At 43.4% G+C, this 22,655-nt stretch overlaps 1 protein-coding gene across 1 annotated transcript in view; it reads left to right on the forward strand.

Annotated features, from left to right (window-relative positions):
• Positions 1-22,655, forward strand: part of LOC119976528 — a 291,544-nt gene that overhangs the window by 209,072 nt on the left and 59,817 nt on the right. Inside the window, exons 15-21 of the mRNA XM_038817080.1 lie at positions 23-49; positions 5,443-5,466; positions 9,114-9,131; positions 16,004-16,012; positions 16,246-16,275; positions 21,012-21,026; positions 21,353-21,379. Coding sequence (XP_038673008.1) covers positions 23-49; positions 5,443-5,466; positions 9,114-9,131; positions 16,004-16,012; positions 16,246-16,275; positions 21,012-21,026; positions 21,353-21,379 — 150 coding nt within the window. The remainder of the gene's footprint in view (positions 1-22; positions 50-5,442; positions 5,467-9,113; positions 9,132-16,003; positions 16,013-16,245; positions 16,276-21,011; positions 21,027-21,352; positions 21,380-22,655) is intronic.

The following is a 22,655-nucleotide window of genomic DNA, read 5'->3' on the forward strand; positions in this document are numbered from 1 at the left end:
GTCCCTTTTTTCAATATTTCAGAGAACGCGTCTCTGCGGCTGCAACTTGGTAAAGTAGCATTTTGAACTCAACTTTTTGTATTTTTTAAGAATACATTTCGAGTACCTAATTGTTTTTTTCCAAGTGAAGGTCAAGCAAGCGTGGCGAATACACTTGCCCTGCATATTTTATTGCATTGTGGGGGTGACACCCACGCAGACACGGCGAGAATATGTAAATACTGTACGGAGAGTATCCCGGAACCACATCGCACACAGCATCTGGGCGCCGTGAGGCAGCCGTGGTAACCACTGCGCCTCAGAATTGCTCACCTTTTTTATTTTTAGTCATTAATTCTTTTTCACATGACCAACAAAATTCAGGTGAGAAGTTTAGAATGCACTTTCAGATAAATTTCGTGCTAACGGCTGCTGAAGCGAATAGAATTGCAGGGAATCAGTGTAAAACATTTCCCATGTACAGCACTGTATCAAATAACAAAGAACAAAGAAAAGTACAGAACAGGAACAGGCCCTTCGACCCTCCAAACCGGTGTCGCACTTTTGGGGGCTGGGCCCGCGCTGGAGCGGTTGGCATCACGCCGACTGGCGCCAAAACTGCACCAACGGCCTTTGACGACCGCCGCCAGGCGCCACAGCGGCCGCGGAAGAGAAAGAGCCTGGCCACAGTGGTGGCACCTCCCGGAGTCCGATCGCACCGCGCCCCCCACCCCCCCATGACCACGGGGGCCCGTTCGCGCCGCCGATCCCGCTGCCACCAGAGATGGTTCAAACCTCCACGGAGGGAGAGGCCTCCCAGCGGCGGAACTTCGGCCCATCTGCCGGAGAATCACCGCAGGGGGCTGGCCGCACGACGTGGCGCGAATCCCGGCCCCGCCAATTGCCGGGTGGTGGAGAATTTCTGCCACCGCGGAGCGGGATTTATGGCGGCCCTGGGCGATTCTCCGGCCCTGCGTGGCGTCAGAGAATTTCGCCCCTCATCTGCACCCTCACCAAAGCCATCGCATCCTTCTGTTAGTGTGGCGACCAGAATTGAACACTGTACTCAAAGTATGGCCGAAATAGGTTTCTTGACAGCTGCAACATGACTTGCCTATTTGATACACAATGCCCCGGCCAATGAAGGCAAGCATGCCAAATGCCGTCTTAACTACCTTATTCACCTGTGTTGCCCCTTTTAGTGACCTATGGACCTGTACACGTAGGTCTCTCTGACTGTCAAAATTGTTGGGGTTTCCACCATTCACTGTATATTCCCTACCTGCATAAGACATTCCAAAATGCATGACCTTACATTTGTCAGGATTAAACTCCATCTGCCATCTCTCCGCTCAAGTCTCCAAGTGATCTAAATCCTGCAGCATACTCTGACAGTGTTCATTGCTGTCTGCAACTCAACCAAACTTTGTTCCCTTTGTAAACTTACGAATCTGACCAGATACATTTTTCTCCCAATGATGTACACATACTACGAACATCAAAGCTCTCAGCACTGATCCCTGTGGAACACCAATAGTCACAGCACTCCAATCGGAAAAGCACCCTTCCATTGCTACCACCTGCCTTCTATGACCTAGCCAGTTCTGTATCCATCTTGCCAGCTCACCTCTCATCCAGTGCGACTTCAGATTTTGCACCAGTCTGCCATCAGGAACCTTATCAAAGACCTTACTGTTCCATATAGACAGCATCCACTGCCCTATGTGCATTAATCATCCTTGGGACCTCCTCGAAAAACTCTATCAAGTTAGTGAGACCCGACATCCCTTAACAAAACCGTGCTGCCTCTGGCTAATATGTCCATGAGCTTCCAAATGGGATTCGATACTGTCTCGAAGAAATCTCTCAAATAATTTCCCCACCACTGACGTAAGGCCAACCGGCCTGTAGATCCCTGGATTAACCTTGCTGCCCTTCTTAAACAAAGGAACAACATTGGCTATTCTCCAGTCCTGTGGGACATCACCTGAAGACAGTGAGGATCTAAAGCTTTCTGTCAAGGCCTCAGCATTTTGCTGTCTTGCCTCTTTCAGTATCTGGGGTAGATACCATCAGGTCTTGGGGACTTATCCACCTTAATATTTTCAAGACGCCCAAGACCTTGTCTTTTTGGATCTCAATGTGACATAGGACATCTACACACCCGTCTCCAGACTCAACATCCGCCAATTCCTTTGCTTTGGTGAATACTGATGTAAAGTATTTATTTATTACCTCGCCCATTTCATCTGGCCCCACACATATATCCCCGCCCATCCCCTTCAGTGGGCCAACCCTTTCCGTGGCTACCCTTTTGCTTTTTATGTATGTGTAGAAATCCTTAGGATTTCCTCAAAGCTATTTGCCAACGACTTTTCGTGATCCCGTTTAGCTCTCCTGATTCCTTGATTACGTTCCTTCCTACTTTCCTTATATTCCACATATACTTTGTATGTTCCCAGCCTTCTACCCCTGACGAATGCCTCCGTTTTCTTTTTCACAAGGCCACCAAAATCTCTCGTTATCCAAAGTCGCCGAGATTTGCCATATCTGTACTTCTTCCTCACAGGAACACGCCGGTCCTGATTTCCTTTCAACTGACATTTGAAAGCCTGCCACATGTCAGATGTTGAGTTACCCACACATCTATGTTCTTCAGTTTCCGCCAAATATTGTTACAATTAACCTTCCCCCAATTTTGTACATTCTCCCGAGGACCACACTTATCATTGTCCTCCAGCAATTTAAAACTTACTGAATTGTGGTCACTGTTCCCGAAATGCACCCCGACTGAAACTTCTACCTCCTGGCCTGCATCATTCCCCAATACCAGATCCAGTACAGCGCCTTCCCTAGTTGGACTATCTATATATTGTTTTAAGAAGCCCTCCTGAATGCTCCTTACAAACTCTGCCCCGTCCACGTCCCAGCACTATGTGAGTCCCAGTGAATATTGGGGAAGTTAAAGTCTCCCATCACAACAACCCAGTTGCTTTTACTCCTTTGCAAAATCTGTCTACTTATTTGCTCCTCAATCTCCCGATGGCTGTTGGGAGGCCTGTAGTAAACCTCCAACATTTTGATTGCACCCTTCTCATTACTGGTTTCTACGCAAAAGCCTGGCTGCCCTCTGAGGTATCCTTCCGCAATTCAGCTGTGATATTCTCCCCAACCAGTAGCGCACCTCCGCCACGCCTTTACATCCACGTCTATCCCTGCTGAAACAACCATATCCTGGAAAGTTTAGATGCCAATTTTTTTCCTCCTTCAACGAGGTCTGTGCAATGGCAGCAACATCATAGATCTAAGTACTCACCCAAGCCCTGACTTCATCTTCCTTACCTGTTGTACACCTTGCACTAAAACATTTGCACTTCAGGGCACCAGTCCCGCTATTTTCAGCAACATCTCCCAGTCTTCTCTTTCTCAGAGCCAAACTGGCCCTATTCCCTAGTTCTCCCCCGATTGTTCACTTCCAACCTATTTCTCCAGTACGCATTCCCCTGCCGCAATAGTTTAAACCCTCCCTTGTGACACTAGCAAACCGCACGGCCAGGATATTTACAACTCTCCAGTTTAGATGCAACCCAGCCTTCTTATACAGGTCACATCTGACTGGAAGATCTACCAGTGGTCCAGATACCTGAAAATCTCCTTCCTATACCAGCTGTTTAGCCACGTGTTGATATGCTCTATGTTCCCATTTCTAGCCTCGCTGGCACGTGGCACAGGGAATAATCCCTATTTAAAACTCCAGAAGTCCTGTCCTTTAACAAACTTCTTTTCTCCCTGAACTCCTGCTGCAGGATCTCAACCCCCTTCCTGCCTATGTCGTTCGTACCAATATGTAATACGACCTCTGTCTGTGTTCCCTCCCCCTTCAGGATGCCCACTATCCGCTCTGAGAAATCCTGGACGCTGGCACCGAGGAGGCGACATACCATCCTGAAGTCCCTTTCACGTCCAGAGAAACGCCAACCTACGCCACTGACTATAGAGTACCATGTGACTATTGCTCTTCTGCACCTTGACCCACCCTGCTGAACATCAGCGCCAGCCGTGGTGCCAATGCTCTGGCTGCTGCTGTTGTCCCGTGATAGGTTACCCCACAACAGTATCCAGAATGGTATACCTATTGGAGAGGGGGACAATCACAGGGCATTCCTGCACTGACTGCCTGCCACTTACGGTGGGCATCTATCTCTCTGGCTGCATCTTGGGTGTGACCATATCTCCATAAGTGCTATTTATGAAGCTTTGCGGCACCTACATGCTCCTCAGTGCATCCAACAGCTGCTCCAAGCGTACCATGCCGTCTGCGAGGAGTCGCAGTTGGATGCACTTTCTGCAGATGTAGCCATCTGGTCGCTGGAAGCCTCCCGGGCATGCCACATCTCAGTCAGAGCACGGCAGCCCTCTGATTGATATTGCGTTAACTAATTAACAAATTATATTAAAAATAAATAATTATTGACTTCAAAAATGTTACTTTTCACCGCATGTTTCCTTGCACTGTATTTCTACTCGAAATGTAAATAGTAAGTACAGTCGTTTGCAGTCTCTGGTTTAGACTCCCCTCTAAATTACGGTTCGGTAATTAATCAATTATGTTCAATTAGTTTAAGAATGTTTCATTTTGACATTTAGTGCACATTTCCTACCAGCCAATCAGGTCACAGCTATATTTTGACGTAACTTTTCCGTTTTCCCTGCAGTCGGAATCCACAGAATAGCCGCGCCCCTCACGATCTTTTAGTCTGTGCCTATCGCTCTCCTCGCGCCCTTTTTTTCAAAATAGACCACAATCGATTGCTATTGTCCGTTAATTTGTTTAGCGAAAGCAATTCAATAGTTCAATAATTGTACTAATGTCTTAACCAACCAGAGGCAAGCTGCTAGTCTGATGTTCTCAAAGAATGCTACGCAGTCAACTGCCAGCATCAAGTCCCTGGCACATTCTGCACAGCAACGCGTTCGACATTCAGAGTTCACTTCGTAATACATTACCAATGTTTTCTCGTGAAGTTTATAATTGATTCGCCTGATAGCGATATTATTTCAGTTTCCCAAATGAGTGCAAAATTCAAAGCTTCAACAAATTTCTTTTCAGGAATATTTACATTCTGTGATTCCAACTGACCACCTCTAATAACTACATAGAAATATATTTCAAAAAAGTCTCGAACAAAATCGAAAAGCATAAACCGACAATGTGCATCCTCTTGTTGACTTGGGATACGTTTGCTCCAAAATAAATACTGTTGTGTGATGCATTTGCCCTATCAACCATGTTAAAATCATGCCCATGATAAACAGATGGATTAAATTATTATGTTTAACATCCGACACGAATCCTAATTTCACTATAATGCTGTCAGAACACGCTGGATACAATGATATTCATCTGCGTCATAGAGGTGTAACTAATCCACTAACAAAAACGTTGTTATTCCCTTCCATCAGTTGAGAAGGTGAAGCAGATTCAAGGTAATTTAGAAGACTGGTTAGAAACATTTGCAAGCAGTGAATGAACTGGATTTTCGTTATGCGCAATGTGATTTCATTTGTTTGTGTTTAAAATGTCTGCCATCCTAGTTATTGCAATGCCGTCCCACCAATAAGTTGCATTCATTTATGTACTTTGATTAATTTCCAATGCTAAAAGATGCATATATATATATTTTTAAAGATGACAAAACCGGTGTCTTCCATTCGCTTTATCATTTGCACATACCTCCTCCGACAAAACAGGACATTTTGGCAACAGAACTACAAGGAAATAATTATATTAAGCATTGTCTTAAAAGATTAAATGTTATATTAAGTGTCACATTAACGACCATAATCTGTGAATTCCTTAAATAAACCATGATAAATGCGAAGACTAGTTGTTTCCTTGAGCGAAGTGAAACTTAGTAACGTCTGGTTAAAAGCAAGTCTTATATTAAATAATATCAATGGAAGGCAGCACGATGGCCCAGTGGTTAGCACTGCTGCCTCACAGCGCCGACACCTCAGGGTCGATCCCAGTTCTGGGTAACTGTCCATGGAGTTTGAGAAATCCCCCCAGGTTTGTGTGTGTTTCGCCCCCACAACCCAAACATGTGCAGGATGGGTGGATTGGCAACGTTAACTTGTCCCTTAATTGGAAAAAATAATTGGGTACTCTTAATTAATTCAAAAAATATGAATACAGATGTCCACAATTTTGGAAAAAATTGCCATTACTTTTATGGAGCATTTGTCCTCAGATGTAAGAAAAATAAAGTTATTGGACATGAGGTCTCGTCAACATACTTTAATCATCTTTAAATATGTTCAGAAAATAATAAAAGCTAAATAGATATCAAGTTTCAGAAAATTGGTTAGATTGTTACAAATTCCGAAACTACTCTGGTTTTCTACGAGTTTTGACACTTTTGCAGGGCTGCAGTGTGTGTATAGGAACACATACAGAGATGATGGGGAAGACGTTTCAGGATATTCAATTTACGACCAGAAAGGAATTTTGATAAACTTCAATTTGCCAAATCATCAGTGACTTGGCGGGAGATTTGCAAATGGCGTTCCTTGTCCATTTGGATTGTGGAGGTCGCGGTTTCGATTGTGCTGCGAACATAGCACCGATAACATCTTGAATTGCATCTTGTAGATGATACAAAACTGTATAAACGTGCGTATGTGGCAAATATTTGTGGTGATAATGAAGTGCTACGACTTCTCTTCGTTTTGCTGCATTTGGACACGGACGTTGTCTGTAGCCATAGAAAGCAAATTGTGCTGAAAATCAACGTTCTGCTTTCCAACATTATTATCATCAGAGATTGTCATTGTTGAAACATCTGAAGTTTGCTCGGCATAGGACCCTTGTCCTCGATAGTTTCTGTTTGTACTGTGCTGGTTATGGGGTTATTTAACTTAATTAATCGCAATTTATCGAGTACAGAGGGGAATGGATCATAAGACTGTTCTTCAATTTCTGGAAGAAACTTGATAAAGTTATCCATTAAAAGCCTGTACGGAAAATAAAAAGCTAGTCGCATCTGGGTATCAAGTCTTGGATGCAAGTTTTGATGACGAATAGGAAACAGGCAGGTGTCATGATTATACGTAAATACATATAATTCATATACTTCCTATCATGCATAAAGAGACCATTCTTCTCGGAGACCATCCGAAAGAATACTCTTCCTGGGTCATTGCCCACATGGCGGCAACCTCTTTCACGGATAATCCACATAACCTGCACAAATTTGGACTGTTGGACGAAATAAGAATAGCCCGAGAAACCCCACGCAGACACAAGAGAACGTGTAAACTCCACACGGACGATCACCAAAGGCCTGAATCGAACGCAGGGTCTAGCGCAGATGTGACATTGCAGTGGTAATAACTGTGCCAACAGTGCGTATTTCCTGGTGAGTAAGAAGGATAAGTGCTACAGCCTTAATATTGTACAATTTATGCAATTGACTTGGATGGAGGAATTGGAACTATGGTTGTCGCTGACGGCGTTAACATTGCTGAGAAAGTAAAGAGTGAAGGAGACCCGACAGGAACTTGGAAAGGTGCATAGATAGAATGGTTAATCATCCGGCAAATCGGGTATAATGTAGATAACCATGATATTGCCGAATGTGGTAGGAAGTATAAAAACGAAGCTTACTATTTGAATGGTAAAAAAAATGCAGACCTCCAACGGAAATAAGTTTCAGACTGTCCGAGTGCACGAGTCTCAAAAAGGCTACAGTACAGCTACTGGACAGGTAAAGAAAATAACTAAGAAAGCTGATTGATTAAGATTGGTATATTATAGCGGACAAATTACAAAAGTAATCAAACCGAAACTCGCTTATTGTTACAAGTAGGCTTCAAATGAATTTACTGTGAAAAGCAACTTATGCTTTAGTTGCACAGGACATTGGTGAGACCACATCTGAAGTCGTGTGCTCAGTCTTCGTCTACTTATTTCAGAACGTGTGTAATTGTTTAAATAGTATTTAAAAAAAAGGTTGCATGTCTACTACCAGGAATTGGTGAATTGAGTTATAAGAAAGGCTTCCAGAATTTTAGTTTGTATCCACTAGATTTTAAAAGAGTAAGACGCGACCTGATCTATACTTTTAGGATCCTGAGTGGTGTTCATGAAAAATCTGCGACGGGGGGCTACTATTAAAACGTAAGTGGAGAACTGTGGCACAACAATACAATACGATGTCGACAATCTCAGCTGCAACACCAAACATTCGTCTCCGCAAGGAGACAGTATGCTCACTCCCGCTCGTGCTGCTCTGGTCTGAAGCACCTGTGTTAATTATGCTGGTAGTGGCAATGTCAAATATATTCTGTGTCATTCTTGTTAGTTTCCTCAAATGATCCTGACGACGCAGTCTACCCATAATGTCCTTTTGAAATTGGCAATGTAGATCATCACTGAAGCAAACGATCTATTATGTGTGATTAACATTGACAATTAGATTTGCACTGTAACATCCTTATTGTTCTCCGAAGTATGTGTTATATAAAATAATATTGGTTTGTTGGTTTCTTAGTCGATGGTAGAACGTTCGCCTAGTCATATCTGTGCCGATAAGAGGAACTTGCATGGAGTCTAAGGACAATGTGGAAGACAATAAGTCCGAATTCCTCCTGACTTAATATCACTATGCCAACACCTTTGGTGGCCTATGGACCATTGTCGATAAGACTTGTGTATGGGAATTGCCGAATGCAGGTTAACAAGTGCGTGGACTAGCTCTCTCAATTTTGGCACAAGCTGTCAGATCTTTACGGTGACGTTGAAGCTCTGTATCAAGCCTCAGCGAACTCAAGCCACTCCATCCACTTGTATTGCTGTTAATGCCCGAGCGGAAGCGCAGAACTGATTGGCTTGCTGGACTGCTTCAGAGGGCAGTTCAGAGACACCAGCTGTTACGATCCTGCAGTCCCATGTATGCTTGACCACATCTCTAAGTTTATTGTACATCCATACAATGGTTCGTGAACCAACCATCCGCGATCATGAGTGGAAGAATTGTTATTTTCAGATGTATAACATGAATTTAATGTGTATTAGCTACTTGGGTATATGATTTACGAGTTACCTGTTGTTGCTTTCTTGGTTTTATTTTCAGCTCTCAAGTCAGGTGGAGGTGCTGGCAGTAAGATTTATTTGCATCATTTTCGCCCGGACCTGTTCAACAGGCTGTTACCCTTATACATCCGTGCGAGTAATTTGCAATGAGCACAATAACCTGCACTCCCCTGAACCAGACTGGTCTCGGACAAGTGGAGGCAAGGAAGGAAAGGAATTTCTTTGAAATTAAATGCCTTCTTTATTGTGGAACATAAATTTATATCTGTTACGAATGCCATTTCGCATAATTTCAGCAGGCATTATTTATAATACAGAAACGTATTCTGAAATGTACACAGTGTAAACATTTAACGTCTGTCCATTTGTGGGTTGGATAATGCCTGGTCAATTGCTTTATTTTCGGCTGATCATACTTTATGTGAAAGAACGTCATGGGCTGTGATTTCGATCCTTTATTTCATCTTAGTCACTGTTAGTCATACCTAAAATACATCTCCAGGCGTCTAGTCGTTGCAAATGATCTGATTGCTGAACATAATATCATTAAGTCACCAATGGGAGGCAGGAAAAATATCACACCAGTGGATTGTAAGCAGGAGTTGACCTTTAGCAGTGGCAGAACTTGTAAAGCAAATTGGCAGCCACTTGTGCAACAATCGCGATTTCCTTCAATTGACAATTGCCGACAATAAACCTTCTAGAACTCCCGGAAGAAAACATTTATGTTCAGATTCTCAGATGGAGCCGGCTTTTGCGATGGTATTTAATACATCATTCAAGACGACCGCAATAATTCTTCTAGAAGTTTGAAAAGGAAATGAGTGCGGAATGTAAGCGGTGGCCAACTAGAAATGGAGACGAGGAGCTCATCGCAGATAAGAAATTAAAGCTGAAATTATAAAGAAAGTGTGTTGATCTTTCAATATAGTATGTTCAAAAAAATTATTACAATAGTTCTGAATGAGGACATGGTGTGGAGAGAGGATTTGGAAAAATTACAGTTACGATGCAAGCGTTACTGAGGAAATTCGATGGAGCTGCCGGATGACAAATCTGCTGGTCCAGGTGAACTTTAGCACAAATCCTTATCATACGTGTCTGCTGTTACTGGAAACATTGACACAAAATTTCCACAACTGCCTAGATTCTTGAAAGATTCCACGAGACTGAAAAGTGGCAAATAAAAACCCACTATTCAAGAAGACAGAGAGTTAACATAGGAACCGATATAAAACTTACTGTGTCTTTCCATTACAAATGCGTATATTTATTAACGCTTTCTAGACAGACACTAACCACATAATAACAAGCAACCAACACATGTATACATATACAATGACAAACATGTATACACAAATTTCCAATAAACATAAATTAAAACTTAAATCCTATACTGAACCACCATAATACCTGACGGTGTCTCGATCATTAAAATGCAGATAAATAGTTGCCATCTAAGGTAGAACTTCTTAACTAACCCCCTGATGACGTGTATCATTTTTCGAAGTGCAGAAATGCAATCAAATCTCCAAACCAGGCAGATGCACTGTGCTGATTGGGAGACCATCATCTAAGTATTATTCGCCCACTGGCCACCAGTGATGCAAAGGGGACAACATATGTATCTAACACAGCGTGAAATGTCGGTGAGCATGAGACTTCAAATATACCGACTAATGGGCATGGTTTCAATACGCCCGAAGAATCGTCAGTATTGTCTTGAAAAATGAAACCCAGAAGCTGGCAAATTTGGTACAGGATCAGAACATCTGAATGCGTAGCAAGCGAGCAACAATGACTTTTCTCCTCCACGCCATGGAAAAATAAAAAGCTCATCCTTGTCCTGGTCAGGTGCACACTGTGTATACCTTAGAACTGGTTTAAACGAAGCAGGGTAGATGAAAATGTGGATTGCATCCTGTAGAGGATTTCCCTCCAAGCTTCAGCAGTCAACACAGGACGCAGCTCTCAACTCCTCTGAGATATCGGGATCTGATGAGAGAATATAGCTACAAGGCTCTAAAACGAAACCATTGGCAGGGCGAGACAAAGTCAAAAACCTCCTCAGAAAGGAAAGATAATGGATTAAAGGAATAGAAGGGGACACTTTACGGGGTAAATCACGAATCTGAACGTAATGGAACAGGATGAATTGGGCAGCCGAAAGTTATCCTCCAGCCCTTTAAAACTGGCAAATATCCCCTCTTTAAATATATCACTGAGCCACTGCACATTTTTATCAATGTTGTCCGCTCAAAAGCAAAGTAATACATTTGAGAGAGCTGGTCCTCCTGATACTCTGTATCCCGGGAACGGAGAACTGCAGAGCTTGGGACGTTTACCCGCTCAAATAGACACATAAATGAATATGCCTGCCGCAATGAGAAGGGATTTTGTCCTGAAATATTTGGATAATTTAAACACAAACCTCGCACGTTCATTCATTTCTACCCGCTCGGGACAGACGGAGGTCGCTGCATCTAGTTGATCTTCTCTGATATTATTGATTGGGCTTGAGTAGTACAATTTGTGAAGTGAGGCCCAGTTATGAGCTACACGGGTCCATGTCAATGAGCCATAGCCTTATCAGTAGACACCATTTCTAATTGTATTTGCAACTTCTTCCTGCACCTTAGTAAATCTGGTGCTGGGCCAACTGAGTATCAGTTGTCCGCCTCATGGATGGCGTCCAGCAACCTGTGCCCTAGCCTGTCCATTTTCAGAGTACCACTTGTACAAAATAACCCACCCCACCCGCTCACCTCTCCGATGCCGATCTTGAGTGCCTCTGAAAGTGTGGAGGGAGGATATAAATCTTTTTCTTGAGTTTTACCAAATCCTCTGGATGTAGACAAACGATCAGAAAACGTCTTGCTTAACAACTGAGAGCTATCTAGTCTCCAGATTGGCGTTTTGCAGTGCCCAATCTAATAGTATAGCAGCAGAACAAGGGGTATAACCAGACATCTTTATTGTAAAATACACAACCGCGACTACCGAAGGGAGTAGAGCATGATCAAAAATATGAATAAATAACTGAAGGAGTACGCTGGGTCGACATGCAAGAAATACATCTTCATTGTTTTGGTGCGGATAGCTCCAGGGCCCCACTTTTCCCCTCCATACCGCAAAGGAAGGCAAATCTCTGAGATGAAATATGCGCTCGACCTACCAATTATGCAAAGGAAGCAAATATTTTGTCTCCTTCCGTAAACTATTGCCCAATTAACATGTTCTTTTGACTTTTTTCCCCTTTTGCATATCTCTTCATAAAACTGGTACAGGTAAGGTCACGTTCTTTCATACAGTAAGCGAAGTTGTATTATTTTTCCCCAGCTGGGCCATAAAGTGAGCATCGGTAACCAGTGCAATTCTGAATATGTGCCTCTTGATAGCACTTCTGATTACACTTTCCAATGTTTCTCTAATGTCCGACAGTCGGTGTGGATGCATTTTCACAGCTTGAACATAGAACAGTACAGCACAGAACAGGCCCTTCATGTTGTGCCGAGCCATGATCACCCTACTCAACCCACGTATCCACCCTATACCCGTAACCCAGCAACCCCCCCCCCCCCCTTAACGTTACTTTTATTAGGACACTACGGGCAATTTAGCATGGCCAATCCACCTAACCCACACATCTTTGGACTGTGGGAGGAAACCGGAGCACCCGGAGGAAACCCACGCACACAGGGGGAGGACGTGCAGACTCCACACAGACAGTGACCCAGCCGGGAATCGAACCTGGGACCCTGGAGCTGTGAAGCATTTATGCTAACCACCATGCCACCCTGCTGCCCCAATTGCGCTCTTTCTTGTGTACTTGACACTCCTGCGCAATGTTTCAAATTCCCGGGTGTGTGGCAATATTGGCGTTGTATTTGAACAGTTTGGGTAGGTCAGGCACCGTTCACAAGCACATGTCAGCAGCACAAGGAGGCACGGTGGCGCGGTCGGTTGCACTGCTTCGTCATTTTGCCGAGGAGACGGGTTCGATCACGGCCCCTGGTCAATGTTCGTGTTGAGTGTGCACATTTCCCCCCCCGTCTGCGTGAATGTCATCCCCACAACCAAAAGATGTGCAGGGTAGGTGGACATTGTCTACTTAAATTGGAAAAATTAAAAAAGAAACTTCAGCACTATTGCCGGAATATTGGTGTCAGAGCCTAATTGCATTGCAGTCTCTAGGGCCAGAAATGATTTGCTCATGTCATTTGTAGTGAATAGATACAGCAAAATTTTGATTCCTGAAATGTTGAGAATCGATGGAGTAGGCCGAGTTGTATCAGCCATTGGGAACTTCTCGCTAATATTTTTGTGCAATATGCATCCTCCTCATTTGCACGAATGTGCAAAACCCCTGCACCATTGAGAATTGGCGATATATGTGGATTATTCTCACCAGTGTCTTGATTGATTGTCCACCAGTATTCACAACTGAATGTGACAGAACTGCAGATCTTACATATGATCTACTGCGGGCAGCACGGTTGCGCAATGCTTCGCACTGCCCTTTATCGTCGCGGAGTTCTCAGGTTCGACCTCGGATCTTGACCACCCTCCATGTGGAGTTTGCAGATTATCCACGTCTTTGCGTAGGTTTCACCCACACAATCCAAAGGTGTCCTTGAAGTTGGATTGACAACGTTGAATTGCCCCTTACTTAGAAAAAATGAAAAGTGTACCGTAAACTTGTAAATAAAATATATGATCTATTGGTTGAGGGATTGCTTAGCTCTGTCCATTACAATTTATGCTGATTGTTACACACGTATTCCTGTGGTGTAGGTTTACCCGTTTGACACCTCATTGTAAGTATGCCAGGTGGGCGCCTGGAATGCACTCCTAAAAACCTCAGTGAACCAGCGTGCAGTCCATAATTTGATGATAATGGTAAGTTGGGGCAACACTGGGCTACGAGGCTATAGTTTTTGGTTGAGTACAAGTCTGCTGACGATGGTGACCGAAAGCGCGTCCTGCATGCCCGGTCTTCAGCAGCTAGATATTTTGGGTATGTTCCATTTAGAACGGATGTACTGCCATAATGTACATTCGAGTGTGTCCAAAATTTGACGTCTCGACATTATCTCCACAAGAACTTTGCTTTGGTAACTTATCCCGATGATTTCATAGAAAGTCGCATTTTCTTTTTTTTTTCTTTTTTTTAAAGAAAGATTTAGAGTCCCAATTCATTTTCTCCAATTAACGGGCATGTTTATCGTGGCCAGCCCACCTAGCCTGCACACCTTTGTGTTGTGGTGGCGAGATCCACGCAAAGCCAGGGAGAATGTGGAAACTCCATACAGACAGTGACCCAGAGCCGGGATCAACCTGGTATCTCGGCGCCCTGAGGCAGGGATAATCCACTGCGCAATCGTGCTGCCCCCATAGTCACATTTTCGGCATGCAGGCTAACAATGATGTCGATAATCTTTTTTTCTCTGTTATTGGATTTGCCATACGACTATGTAGCAGCCACTTTGCTTAATACATCTTGCTCTAGTGGACCTGCAGCGCCACTCGTGGTGATCTACATTAAATTCCCCTACTCTGAATTGATTCAGCTACCGGATGATATTTAGGTATTCGTTCAAGAGTTGTTCAAAATGCAGACGCACTGATTCGTCAGCTGAGCGTGGGCTTAAGTTGCAATTAGCAGGAAGGTTGCTTTGCCATGTTTAAACACGGACATAAGACCTAATTGGGTTCAGGCAGGAAGCTGAGGACGCCGAAGGCAGCTACCTCCGGAGTAAATATCTCACTGCCTCCAGATGTGCATGTCTGTCCTGCCGATGGCACAGGTCATAGACTTGGTGAAAGTAGTGTCTGCGACATCTCGTGTTAGGTACGGTTCTCCGAATGTGGCAATGTGAGGCCGCTGCTACAATACTCAGGGAAACAGATCTCTAAATTATTCCACACGACTCCAAAGGTAAATTAGAAGGATTTTGCGTATTTGCTAAGGTTATTTTGTATTTTGTGTTCTTTGTCCATTCGCCGCTGGAAACAATAATGCATGTGCAAGCAGTTGGGAAAATAAAAAATATATTAGTTTTCAGTGCAAGAACTGCTGAATACAGGAGCAACAATGCATAATTGCATATGCACAAGGCGTTTTAGAGACCTCTTGGTGAGAACATATTGTATCTGGTTTTGGTCTCATTGCTTCATGCAGGATGAACCAGTCAATGCGGAAGTGCACTGATTGCTCGTAAGAGGATAACATTATCATATGAGCAGTGATTGTGTTCACAAGGGTTCTAAGGTATGCCATTAAGGAAACATGGCGGCAATCAATTTGAACGATATATATTTCTGACCAGGACAGTGTAGAGTGGATGCTGAGACGATATTTCCACTGGATCAGGCGTGTAAATCACATAATTACCTTGCCAATACAGGTAGCAGGCCATCTGCAACTTGAGATGTTGCGAAACCACTTCATTCAGAGGATGTAGAATCCATGGCTCAGGAGGCCAAGTGAACAAATATAGATCGAAGGAGATAATAAATGCATTCTGGCGTGTAAGACATCACACCGTATGATATCACTGAGACGTCAAAGTGTGCTATTCGGCGGAGAGCTGAGGCCAATGTTGTTCATCGTAATATTTGACCAACAACCGCATATACTGCGATGGAACGCAGCTGAGCAGTTCCATGAGGAAACCTCATTGCAATCAGTGAGGGCTTTGCCAGCATGAACGAGGCAATCGAAATGGGATTTGCTTCATCAAAGGGAAACATTCATCAAAGGGAAAGCATTTGGAATATATCCGGCAACGCGAAAGGTCATGAGATGAAATATGCGCTCGACCTTCCAAGTACGCAAAGGAAGCAAATATTTTGTCTCCTTCCGTAAACTATTGCCAATTAACATCTTCATTTGATTTTTTTTCTTCTTTTGCATATCTCGTCATAAAGCTGAGACAGGTAAGGTCACGTTCATTCTTACAGTAAGCGAAATTATATTATTATTTTATAAAGCCCGTGTTATTCATCAATAGAATGCCAAATGGGCAAAATTTCCGAATCGCTTATATTTTGCGGGATACGATTCCTCCAGCCAGAAATGTTTTCCACATATCCATAAAATGCACTTAGAAATCAGTTCAATCACTGTAAGTTTTCACTGATTTATATTAATTCAGAAATGACATTTACAGATGCAGCATCGACTGGACCAAAAACGTTGGGTAAGAGAGACAGATTAAATTTCAAACTGAGTGGAGCATTTTTCTGGCACGTGCTCGCGTGTGCATACTCGGGTGTGTTCACTGCACTCGTGCAGTGTTCTCTCTGTAAATATGCACTTTGAAATAATATCCAAAATTGTGTTTCTCTTTGACGGGATGTGGGCGTAGCTGGCTATGCCAGTATTTTTAGCCGATCGCAATAAACACTTCACAAGATGGTGTTGAGCTGACTTCTGGAACTCCACAATGAAAGCGGTGCAGATATCGCGGAAGTTCTTTTCGGAAAGCCATTCTTGATGTTTTGCCCCAAAACAATGAAGGCACTGTGATATATTTCCTAGACGGCATTGCGACTGATATTGAAGTACAGTTGCTGGTGGGGGTGTTCCAGGTAGAAGCTGCTCTTGCCCTTTCAGATGCTCGTTGTCGTGGGTTTGGGTGGTCTGATAAAGGTGCATTGGTGAGTTCCTTCTGCGCAGCTTATAGAAGGTGCACATTGCTGCCACTCTTCGTCGGTTGCCTCCGAATTAAATGCGTTTAGATATGGGGGCAATCAAGCAGACTGCTTTGTCCTGGATGGTGTCGAGATTGATGAGTGTTGTTGGAGCTGCAAATATTACATCACAATCCGAAATTTTGCTTTGCCGTGTTGGTTAGCTTTAAAGAGTCAGCAGGTGACCTAACCTCACGAAGATTCCTAAACGATTAACTGGTTGTTTAACCACCTTACTTATATTTATATTCCAGCTCAGTTTCAGATTAAGTGTTCCTCATCGGATGTTCAAAGAGGAGGGGGGGGGGGTTCTGTGGTAATAATACATTGCCTGCCAAAGAGCGATGGTTGAACATTTTTGCCAGATATGATTATAGTTTGGCATTGGGTGGAACGAATGTTAGGTCGAACTGATAGTACAAGCCTGGATATTGTCCAGGTATTCCTGTGTTTCTACATGGATTATTTCAGCATGCACGGAGTCACCCAATAGGTTGAACATTGTGCAGTCATCAGCGTACATTCCCATTGGCACAATATTGGCACATAGGGGCTGTTTAGCTCACAGGGCTAATCGCTGGCTTTGAAAGCAGACCAAGGCAAGCCAGCAGCACGGTTCGATTCCCGTAACAGCCTCCCCGAACAGGCGCCGGAATGTGGCGACTAGGGGCTTTTCACAGTAACTTCATTTGAAGCCTACTCGTGACAATAAGCGATTTTCATTTCATTTGTCGTCTGTTGACAGGGAAATTTTTTTCTGAAGCAGCTGAATATGCTTGGGCCACGGAACGATGCATGCAAAGAGCAATAATAATATCTTGGAGGTGAGATGATTGACTTCCGTTCATCATAGCCATCTTCCTATATAGTAGTTATGAATCAAATCAGCGGAGGGTTTCCGCCGATTCCTGTTGATTCTAGTTTTGCTCCTAGTCTTGAACTACATACTCAGTCAAATGTTCCCTTAATGGCAACGAGAATCACAGCACTTAACATCTTGAGATCAGCTCTTCTTTTTCTCACATTTGAGCAAAGCATTAATTGGGATCAGGATATTTCCCCTGTTGGAATATAAAGTGAGGATCCGTAACCAGTGTATTTGTCAATATGTGTCTCTTGACAGCACTGCTGATTACCCTTTCCAATGTTTTTTTAATGACCGGCAGTGGGTGTGAAGGCATTTTCGCAGCTTGAATTGCGCTCTTTCTTGTATACTGGTCACTCTTGCGCAATTTTCCACATTTCCGGCTCTGTGCCAATATTGGTGTTGTATTTCAATAGTTTGGTTAGGTTTGCCACCGTTCACAAGCACATGACATCAACACGAGGAGGCACCGTGGCGCATTCGGTTCGACTGCTGCCTCATGGAGCCGAGGAGACGGGTTCGATCACGGCCCCTGTTCAATGTTCGTGTTGAGTGTGCACATTGTTCCCCTGTCTGCGTGAATCTCATCCCCACAACACAAAGATGTGCAGGCTCGGTGGAAATTGTCTCCTTAAATTGGAAAAATTAAAAAAGAGACCTCAGCACTGTTGCCGGAATATTGGTGTCAGGGTTTAATAGCATTGCAATATCTAGCACCAGAAATTATTTGCTCATATCATTTGTAGTGAATTAATATAGCAAAATCTGATTCCTGAATATTTTGAGAATCGATGGAGTAGGCCGAGTTGTATCAACCATTGGGAACTTCTCGCTAATATTGTTGTGCAATATGCAGCCTCCTCCTTTGCACGAATGTGCAAACCTCCTGCACTATTCAGAATTGGCGATATGTGTGGGTGATTCCCACCAGTGTCTTGGTTGATTGTCCACCAGTTTCACAGCTGAATGTGACAGAACTGCAAATCTTACATACGATCTACTGCGGGCAGCACGGTTGCGCAGTGGTTAGCACTGCCCTCTCTCGGTGCCGAGTTCCCAGGTTGTACCTCGGCTCTTGGCCACCCTCCATGTGGAGTTTGCAGATTATCCCCGTGCTTGCTAAGGTTTCACCCCCACAATCCATAGGTGTGCAGGGAAGGTAGATTGGCCACGCTGAATTGCCCCTTAATTAGAAAAAATAAAATGGGTACCGTAAACTGGTTAAACAAAATATATGATCAATTGGTTGAGGGATTTCTTAACTCTGTCCATTCGTATTTCTGCTGATTGTTACACAAGGATTCCTGTGATGTTGGTTTACCCGTTGGAAACTTCATTTTTAGTACGCCCGGTGGTGAGCCTGGCATGCACTCCTGAACTCTTCAGTGAACCAGCGTTGAGTCCATGATTTGAATGTAATGGTAAGTTGGGGCAACGCTGGGCCACGAGGCTATAGTTTATGGTTGAGTACAAGTCTGCTGTTGATGGTGACTGAAAGCGCGTCATGCATGCCCAGTCTACAGCAGCTAGATATTTTGGGTATGATCCATTTAGAACGGATGTACTTCCACACCGTACATTTGAGGGTATCCACAATGTGACATCTGGACTTTACCGCCACAAGACCTTTGCTATTGTCACTCCTCCCGATTCTTTTTTCGACCGTCCCATTTTCTCTTATTTTCTTTTTTTTAAATAAATTTAGAGTGCCCAAATCATTTTCTCCAATTCACGAGCACGTTTAGCCTGGCCAGTCCACCTAACCTGCACACCTTTGAGACTCACGCAAACACGGGGAGAATGTGCAAACTCCACACACACAGTGACCCAGAGCCGGGATCAAACCTGAGACCACGGCGCCGTGAGGCAGGGATAATCCACTGCGCCACCGTGCTGCCCCCATCGTCGGATTTTCGGCATGCCGGCTAACAATGATGTCGAGAATCTTTTTTTCTCTGTTGTTGGTTCTTCCATACTACAATCTAGCAACAACTTTCCTTGGTACAGCACAGCACCGGTCTCTGGTGGACCTGGATAACAACTCGTGGTGATTTACATTAATTTCACCTACTCAGAATTCATTCAGCTCCCGGATGACATTCAGGTATTCGTTCGCTAGGTGTTCAACTTGCGGACGCACTGATATGGCAGCTGAGGGTGGGTGTAAGTGATAATTAGCAGGAATGTTGCTTTGCCATGTTTAAACTCGTACATAAGATCAAATTGGGGTCAGGCAGGATGGTGAGGGTGCCGAAGGCAACTACCTCCGGAATAAATATCACACTGCCTCCAGATGTGCATGTCTGTCCTGCGGATGGTACAGGACACATACTTGGTGAAAGTAGTGTCTACGACCTGCCGTGTTAGGTGCGATTCACCGAATGTGGCAATGTGAGGCCGCTGCTTCAATAGTCAGGGAAACAGATCTCCAAATTGTTGCACACGCCCCCAAAGGTAAATTAGAAGGATTTTGCGTACTAGCTAAGGTTAAATGTGTCTTTTGTGTTTCTGGTGCATTGATCAATGAAGCGTTTTCCGTCCACCTTCGTTCCACTTTGTCTAATTTTGAACCGTAAGATATAACTGAGGTATGTCGTGGGCAATTTGAGTGTGCATTTACGAATCAGCCACATTTCTGTAGATCTGGTATCACGTGTAGATCAGACCAGGTAAGGACGCCATGTTTACTGACCTGAAAGGCATTAGAGAACCACAAGGTATTCATCACAATGGACGCTCGTTTTATCTTCATCATTATACATTCATTTTCAGGTCCAGTGTTGAATGCAAATTGCAGCTTTTTCCAGAACAGTACCCGAAGTCTCTGGATTACTCCCAGCTGTACGAATTGCACTGCCCCAAAGCCTCACCTTCATGACGAACAAGGATGTACAGAAATGCAGTTATGTAACAACCCTCAAATACTTAACAGTTCCTTGAGTTTGAGCCCTCTAGCTTAGGCCTCTAACTGGTTGTCATATACAGCAATATACTGAGGAAATAATAATACTGTTTAATCCATCCGCTCACAAGGAAATACGGTAGGCACAACAATTTTAGTGATAGCTGACCTAGGATGTATTTGTTCTTTATTATGCGCATTGTCGTGTTAAAAGATTCATTGATGTACACTTGTGACAGTCACAATCTTTTGCATCAACTTTTTTGTGTGTTCTATTGATCTAATTCGCATTCGTGTAATAGTGCAAGTACATTATTCCAATGTACATGCCTTGAATTGGTCGAAGTTGTCAACAACTTTTTTTTCGTACATTTGGACAAAGAACACCTGTTAGATGTCAATTGAGTCTTGCCGGTTTACTCGCCTTGCATTCACTCTCCACCGGTAACATGTAGTCATTGATGTTTCTCCATTAGAGACTATTAAAAAAGGTAGGAATGCATAATATATAGTTACTTCTCCATTGTTGAGATGCTTTTTGAGATAATTCTCAAGGTATGTTTTTCGATTGAACATGCCAATAGTCATTTAAGCCTAACGAACGTATAGTAACCTGTTATTAATCACAATGTAATTGTGATCATTCTAATTTGATCGTTTTGGAATTAATATTGTTGAATGTTTTTCCTTTTGTATCTCGTTTATATTGAAAGTACTTCGATCCTCACAGACAAGACAGAATTTTGGAAATTCAAATGTGACTTATCTGGACAGAAAACGTTTGCCTCAATACCGATTTTCTCACATTTCCTTTCAGAGAATATGCTTCTGCGGCTAGAGATGGGTAAATGCATTTTTTTTTCAATTAGACTAGCATATTAAGTGCATTCATTGTCTGCATCTTTGTTTTTGTTTCATTATAAAATAACCGAGCATGTCTAAACGTTTGGCGGGCAATGTTGCGTATATGTTGTTTGCTATGTAGTGATATGTATTTAATAAGTGCACTTTTGTTTCAATCCTGGACTAAAATCTGGCAGACCCAAATAAAATACAGACAATCTGGGGCATTTTCCAAAAGCTCAACATATTTTTAATGTTAGTTGCCATCTAGCCAGAGGTACAACATGTTAGTTCCGCAAACAAGTACGTCTGGGATCTATACATTTTCAGGTTTGCCTTTCTGTCGAGGTGTCCCAGATCATTGGGGCTTTAAATACGTTTGTTAACAAGTCGTTGCTAAAATGTATACCATTTTCTGGTTTCGGTAATTCAACAGCCAATATTAGCGCATGAACATTCCATAATATTAGCTGCATAAACAATACGTTTGTCGCCAGACACGTCTTCACGTTCACAGTAACAAAATAACAGCAATTGATTATCAGACTTGCCATTAAATTTAACCCCCACAGAACATTTCCAGTAACCGGTCAGGAACATGAGGTCACAACTTACTGGAGTATTATTCACGAGTTATCTTTCCACTGACTGAACAGGCGGCTGGTGTTTCATTGCCTGAGAGTGAGACTCCTACTCGTCAGGTGCATAAATAGGGTATTGCAGTGGTTAGTTTTGTTGCTTCACCCCGCCAGCGTTCTAAGTTCGATTCCGGGCTTCGGTCACTGTCTATGCGGTGTCTGCAAATTCCCCTCCTATCTGCGTGGGTTTCCTCCGGGTGCAAACGTTTCCCCCACAAGTGCCGAAAGACGTGATGCCGGGTCATTTTGACGTTCTGAATTCTCCCTCCGTGGTCCTGAATAGGCGGCGAAATGTGGCGACCAGCTTTTCACGGTAACTTTATCAAATTAAAATTACATGAAAATCGCAGTGTCGCACGTAGGCTTCAAAAGAAGTTACTGTGAAAAGCCCCTAGTCGCCACATACCGGCGACTGTGCGTAAGGCTGGGCCGGGAATTGAACCCGCGCTGCTTGCCTGCCTTGGTACATTTTAAACGCCAGCTATTTAACCCAATGTGCTGAACCTACTTTTGACAATGAAGATTATTATTATTAAACGTCATATGAATCAAACAACTGATATGATTTGCCGACATGCTTTTAGTAATAAGAACGCTACAAGTGTGTAATTTCCACGTTGGCGACGATCGGAAATCATG

The sequence above is a fragment of the Scyliorhinus canicula genome, chromosome 13 (genome assembly GCF_902713615.1).
Source record: "Scyliorhinus canicula chromosome 13, sScyCan1.1, whole genome shotgun sequence".
NCBI classification, from domain to species: Eukaryota; Metazoa; Chordata; class Chondrichthyes; order Carcharhiniformes; family Scyliorhinidae; genus Scyliorhinus; species Scyliorhinus canicula.